The sequence below is a fragment of the Dendroctonus ponderosae genome, unplaced genomic scaffold, assembly GCF_020466585.1.
Source record: "Dendroctonus ponderosae isolate FM_Combo_2020 unplaced genomic scaffold, Dpon_F_20191213v2 Dpon_F_20191213_1, whole genome shotgun sequence".
Classification (NCBI taxonomy): Eukaryota; Metazoa; Arthropoda; class Insecta; order Coleoptera; family Curculionidae; genus Dendroctonus; species Dendroctonus ponderosae.
In genome coordinates this window covers 25,697,171-25,704,222 of record NW_026017110.1, presented here as the reverse complement: position 1 = coordinate 25,704,222, position 7,052 = coordinate 25,697,171, and the positions used below count along the sequence as shown (strand labels likewise).

Below are 7,052 nucleotides of genomic sequence, written 5' to 3'. Positions count from 1 at the left end.
ATTTGGTGATTTTGTTCTTTTTCAATAGTGAATTTAATTGTTGGTTCTTTATTATTCAGATAAGATAAAAATTCATCAAGTTTTTGTTCGCCATGAGTGTAAATGGAGAATACGTCATCAATATAACGCCACCAAATTATTGGTTTAAATTTGTAATAATTAATGAAAGTTGATTCAAAATTTTCCGTAAATAAATTACTGACAAATGGGGATAGTGGTGACCCCATAGCCATTCCAAAATTTTGTTGATAAAAATTGTCATTGTATTGAAAGTAAGTTGACTTTACACATATTGTTAAAAGTTCAATAATGGTGTTAATGCTTAGTTGTGTGCGTTCTTTAAGATTGGTGTCATTTTGTAATTTTTGTTTAATGATATTTAAAGTTTTATCAACAGGAACGGCAGTATTAATAATCGTGAAATAATAATTAATAATAATTCTTAAAAATAATAATCCGCCTCAACAATATAAAACTTATCTACAACTTATGTTTTTTTTGGTTTAGAATGCTCTCACCTATCCACCAAACACCTGCGCCCCATCAAGCTGGGCACCATTTGGACAGGCCGCCACCATACGCGGAAAATGATCTTCGACCTCCTGAGGCGTCCCAGCCTGAAGCAGCGTCTCCAGCGTCCAGCAGCAGCGACTCTGGCAGCGACTCGAACGAGTCAGATAGCGAGTCGAGTAGCGACGACTCGCTGGCCGATGTACAGCCGACTCCTGCCCAAAAAGTCGAAGAACCCGCAAAAATTCCCGAAGAAAAATTGGCCATTGGAGTGCCAAGTGCTGTGCCTTCCTCTCCTCAACAGCGCACCGAAGAAGAAACAGGAAAGATGCGCTGGAATTTGGCCAGTTTTGTTAACAGGTAAGCAACAGGTTTGGATAGATTGGAGACGATGTTGGGGATGATTAAGGAATGAAATGCGCAAATTTGCCTGTTTTCCGAGTCAGGAAGATCAAGGAAATCGATTATCGCTATCTTATTCAAATATTAATCCATGGTGACACATAAATTATTATTTTTTGGTTTATTAGTGAGTTCGGCATATAAGCATTCGTCATTCGACTGCTTAATTGCTTTTCACTGTTATGTAAAACGATATTGACGAGAGCAGTTACATGGATTATTACATTTGAAAAGTTTCTTTTTTACTTTTCAAATGAGGAGGTGCCAAGCAAAACCCCACAAGTCCGCCAAATTTTATAGTATAATTTTCAGTTTGTCCTTGTATATTTTTTAGTAATTTATACTTTGACTGAAATGTAAATCACGCACCCGGTATTGAAATCGTATAGTACTTAATAGAACTACTACTATACATTAGGCCTGGGTAACTCAATGAATTTTTAGGAGTTAGCGCAGTGCCACGCAAATGGCTTGGTGCGCCAACCCAACGCACCGGCGCAGTAACTCAGTTCCGTTGCAGGGAAAATGTTGATGACTTTTTTTTTATCAATTTATCAATTATATTTTAACAATTTCTTCAGAATTTTCCAGTTTTAGCAAAGTTACTCTTTTTTCTAAATGCACTTAAAAATACTGACAATCTTCAGATCTTTTTTGCGAAACTTTATGAAATAAAATTTATTAGAACACTGCCTCCTACCACTGAACAATCGCCTCCTTTGTCGCTTTGTAAAAAGTTTAGAAATCCCTTTCCAGCTTCGAATTTAAGACGAACGAATCAAAAAGCGAACTGAATAAGCGAAAGTTTATAATAACTTATTTGGAAAACTCGTCACTTCCATTCCTCTGAAAACTGTAGTTTGTAAAAAAAATGTTTTTTTAATTTTGATTGAATTTTTTTCGCTCTGGTTTCTATTCAAAATCGCTCGATTTTTTAGAGTTTTATTTAAAAATACTCACGATCTGGATGTATTTTTCGCGAAAAATTACAAGATATATTTATACCTTTGTAGGAATTTCTTTTTTCGGAGTCAAATTCGGGACAAAAGCGAAAATAAATTTATCCCGTTTTTACCCGAAAACTATCAAGGTTTTCGCAAAAACCGATCCCAAAACTAAAAGTGTTTAAACAAAAACGCAAAAAAATATAATTTTCTGATGATTTTCTTTTCTGACAATAATGGGGTCTGTGCAGTCAAAAATGACAAAATTTAGTTTGCTAGAAAATTCGCCTCATCGATTTGCAGATAACTTTAGAAAACCCTTTTCAGCTTCGAATTTGGCACAAAAACCAAATTATTTTATTCAGTTTTTATATTATTTTCTTTCCTGGGTTCTAGTCACAGTGTGAAACAAATTTTTTTCTTTGTCTTTCGTTTATGTTGTCGAATATGAAATAAACGATATACAAAAAAAAACTTTTCGCACTGTGACGAGCCCAGGAAAGAAAATAATATACAATTACACGCACTCAGCAAAATAAATAAAAATTTATTCAGTTTTTTGCCGAAAGCAGATAAGATTATCTTGAAAAAACGGCCAGAGGTTTCAAATTTCTTTAAAATTTCAGGTCATTCCAGTTTTAGCAAAGTTTCTATTAAACAATTCTTGCTACGCAAAAAACGTATTATTTTTAGTTTTACTTAAAATACTGACAATCTTCAGGTATTTTCTGTGAAAATTATAAAATAATTTTTTTTGGAACACGGCTCCTGAACAGCTTTGTAATTTTTTTTCTGAAACGTTTTGCAGCTTCGAATTTTGGACAAAACCCTAATAAATGTTTCTAGATTTTTTCTCAAAAATATTTCCCCGAACAGAACAAGTGAAAGTTTATAATCATTTATTCGGAAAACTCGTCACTTTTGTCGCTCTGAATAATTTGGTTTATTTAAATTCCGGTTTCTTTACTTTTAAGTCAATCTTTCTAAACAAAACTCTCTAAACAGAACAACGCGTTTTTCTCTGTAACTGTAAAATACTGGCAAACTGAGAGTCTTATGCAAAAAGTTAAAAGATGGATTGTATAAGAAGTCGTCGTCTTTACAGTTTGGTCTTCTTTATCGTCTTTTTCGAATACCCGTTTTACTTTTGAATTTGCGACAAAATCGACAAAATTTGGTTTTTCTCAAAAAACGATTAGAGAAAGCAAGAGCAACATACAATATATGGACAACTCGTCACCCTCATAGCTCTGAATTTTTTTCTTCAAAATGGCCCGATTTTCCCGTTTTAGACCAAATAGTTTCAGTAATCGTATGCACAAAAGCAATACGTTGTTTTTATTGTTAGATGTTAAAATTCCGTCATCGGCCATGAGTTATAACCCATTAACCAATGCGGTAAAACTCATTAACTCAGAGAGCGAAAACAACTCAATAGCACAACTCAGCAGAGTGTTACTCAGGCCTACTATACATCGCATTAAAAGTTTTTACATGTGGAGGTACGAATAAAATCTTCAAACTTGTGGGGTTTTGTTCAAAACACTATTTTGGTTAAATAAGTAACTATAGGAAGTTTAATAATCAAGTTCAGTAAAACTATGTTTAATTATGTGTGCTTTATATATATTTCGTAAACCAAGTACTTATACAAAAATATAAGCTAGTTCTGTTTAAGATGGGGAAGACCTATCATCTTCTAAGCGGCATGAGTCTTCCTCTTGTTCTTCCTCTGGAACAGTGAGAACATTTTCGCCAGTTACAATTTTTGTGTATCACAAAAAGCTTTCATATTCTTTCCAGTTTTGGCATTACGGGATACATAATCTTTTCTGAGCAACATTGAATGAAGGAGAGGAATCTTGTTTTGTTGAGAAACTGTTTTCCCAATTCCAACCTCTCTTGAGCAGGGTTTGCAAATTGTTGGCACGACCCTTTTTTGAAACTCATTTTTCAATAAAAATTATTTTCTTATCACTTATTTTATCCAGTTTTTGCAAACAGGGTTGAAGCCTTTTGGTATTCTTCAAACCTCAATGTTTTCCAAGTTTTCGAGCAAAAATAATAGCAATTAATAAATATTAGGCTGATGCAAATATGCTGCGTAATAAAAAAAATAATAAGCTACAAGAAGTGTCAAGCAATGGGTCTTGGAGGAATGAGGAATCTTGTTTTGTTGAGAAACTGTTTTCCGAATTCCAACCTCTCTTGAGCAGGCTTTGCTTTGTAAGATTTGGCTCAAGACAAAAATAAATTGTTGGCACGACCCTTTTTTGAAACTCATTTTTCAATAAAAATTATTTTCTTATCACTTATTTTATCCAGTTTTTGCAAACAGGGTTGAAGCCGTTTGGTATTCTTCAAACCTCAATGTTTTCCAAGTGTGCGAGCAAAAATAATAGCAATTAATAAATATTAGGCTGATGCAAATATGCTGCGTAATAAAAAAAATAAATAATAGCAGCAAGAAGTGTCAAGCAATGGGCCATTGAAGGGTTGATACAACGCAAATAATCGATAAGATTAAGGATCAGCCGTTAACTCCAATTTATAAATGTTGTGGCTTTTGGGGTTTTGTTTAGAACCTCCTCAAATAGTAGCAAGTCATCAATAAACTTAAGTAAAGTTGTAAAGCGTAAAAATTTGTGCCTAGATAGTTGAAACTTAGTCCCCATGTAAAGGTTTGGGTGAAAAAATGTAGTTTTCATGCCGATTGCCGTAGATAATGTAGTTGTTTATAAGTTTCACAAGTTTAGACACTTACTCTTTTTTTTTTTCAGTCAAAATGATTTGGGTCGTTCGCAAACATCACCACTTACTTCGGGTGGCAAACAGACGGGCGATCAGCGCTCAAGCCAGGACTTGCAGAAGCGCCCGCTCGGGCTGGCCGTCGATTCACTGGAATATGCCCATATTCTCGCGCGTATTGTATTAGAATCAAGACAGTTTAGAGACTTGGCCAAGCTGCCAATGTTGCCCCCATTGAGCCCCAAGTTGGATAGCGACAATGAGAAAAAGCTAGCCGCAAAAGACAGGCAGCTAAGGTAAGACCGGTGATTGAATAACAGAAAGCAAAGTTTGCAATTGGATATTTGCTTCATAGGAAAAAGCCCAAGCGGTCCAGGCATGCGACAGGCGGCGATAGCGACTCGAGTAGCGACAGCGATGTGGAAAAGTCCTCACATATACACAGCGCACTCGCCAATGCCCCCAATCCGGTGGTTAGGCCGAGTCCACGTACCAAATTTGCAGAACCCGCCAGCGATAATGGCGAAGTCCCACCGCCCCTTGCAAGGATAGCTGAACCCTCAAGGTGCTTATTTACACATTTTTTAATTCGATCTATCTATTCCGGATCAGACGTTTGTTTCAAATTATTGACGATTTGTTTTACTGTTGTAGAGTGCCTCCAAATACAGCAGCATGCCTTTCCAAAGCCAAGGGTGTTGGCTCCGATTCCGAATCGGACCATCCTAGAGAAGAAATGATGCCGCCCATTGTTCCTGCCAAACCTGCGGCAGAACCAGATAAACCGACCAAAGCTAAAGGTAGAGGGCGACCGAGAAAAGTGCGGCCGGAGGGCAGCGAGGGCGACGCACCAAAGAAGCAGCGAGGCAGACCGCCCGGCAGTGGCACAGCCGAAGGAAAGAAAAGCGGAAAAAGGTGAGTTGAAGAAGGAGCACAGTGTCTCTAACGTTTTTGAAATACTGATAGATTTTTTAACCCCATTCTTGCAGTCTACCATTGACCAGTTTCTTATCGTGGTATAGGTGCGTCTTTCTCTTAGATGTCTCAATGTTTTCTTGGACCCGCTGTATGATCTTCCTACACATTGTTCTTTACCTTGATCGAGTCTGTTATTGGTCAATTCCCATGCATGTCTAGACCAACATGTTTACATACGCACGCTGAATGTCATAGTATTTACAAGAATAGACCTTGTCACCTCGCAATACTCATTAATACTCAGGATGATTCAAAAATGGCATTATAGAAGGGTGGTGGGTACATACACCGAGCCCTAACAACCATATGTTCAGACGATGTCCAAATGTGTAAATTTACGTTCAATGCATATATTTTTTGTTCTTCTGAAAAATGCATTCATAATGTCTTTTCGCAACATTCTATGTAACAAACTAAGAAAAATACAACAAACTCACTGACAAATAAATGTTCGGACGCACTTAAAAAACAACTAACTTAAGGCGCAATTTAATAAGAAGTAACATCACATTTCGCTGCGATAGGGTGTTTTCACTTTTTTTTTAATGTTGATATATAAAAAGTAGGCAACATGGCTATGGCAAACATTACATTGAGATAATTTTTTTTTGCAAAAAAAGTCCATAATAATTTTAAAGCGAATTTAAATTCAAATCAGATATTTTCCGCCAAAAACGCCGAATCCGTATCGTCGGTTGCTTATCCCGATTGTGACGTAGCAGGTCATATCAAGAAAGTGTCTCGTGTTTATTTTGTTTGGTTTCGCAGCTTTGTTTTATTATATAAGTTATTGAGATTATCATTATTTTATTGATTATTATTATTGTCTTGCATAATGGAAAATAGTGACATTTATGGATCACAAAATAAGTGGTGTTTTGTGCCAGGATGCAAGAATACCTCATAAGTGCTCCAAACAAACTCTTTCTAACCGTTCCTCATGATTATGCATGTAAAATTTTATGGTTCAAAGCAGCCAGACGTGATGTTCCTAAATTAAAATCAATATTTTTTTACAAACTTCTTGTTGGGTATTTCGCCTCAAAAATGTTTGTTATTAATTATTAATTAATTAAATTAATTATCAGAGCGAATTTTCATATACTGTATTGTAACGGAAATGGCCTGGGGTACTCACCTTTGGAATGGGGGATCGAAATTCATGGTATTTCAGTAAATGGGAGCCCCATTTGGGCCCCATTTACTGTCAAATATGACACTGACAAGCGGGAAGTTTCGCACCTGTTCTGGAGATTTCTAGAACTATCTGGAATACCTGGAGAAAAGGATATAAGCGACGACGAGAACCAGACGGGGAAGTGAAGTGACAGGAGCGACCAAGTGCAGAAGAAGTTAAACTCCGGGAGCCGGAAACGCGTGTTTTCCGTGTGTTATTGTTATTGTTAGTGAAGTTGACGGTAACTTTGAAGTTAGTTTGTTCCTGTTCCGTAGTTAAAGTTGTACCGAGTG

The 7,052-nt window shown here is 36.4% G+C and overlaps 1 protein-coding gene across 1 annotated transcript in view; it reads left to right on the top strand.

Moving 5' to 3' along the window:
- Positions 1-7,052, top strand: part of LOC109543692 (AF4/FMR2 family member lilli) — a gene marked incomplete at its 3' end in the record, with an annotated part of 101,483 nt that overhangs the window by 83,627 nt on the left and 10,804 nt on the right. Inside the window, 4 exon segments of the mRNA XM_048661415.1 lie at positions 508-870; positions 4,637-4,900; positions 4,960-5,169; positions 5,259-5,519. Of these exon segments, the coding sequence (XP_048517372.1) occupies positions 508-870; positions 4,637-4,900; positions 4,960-5,169; positions 5,259-5,519 (1,098 nt within the window).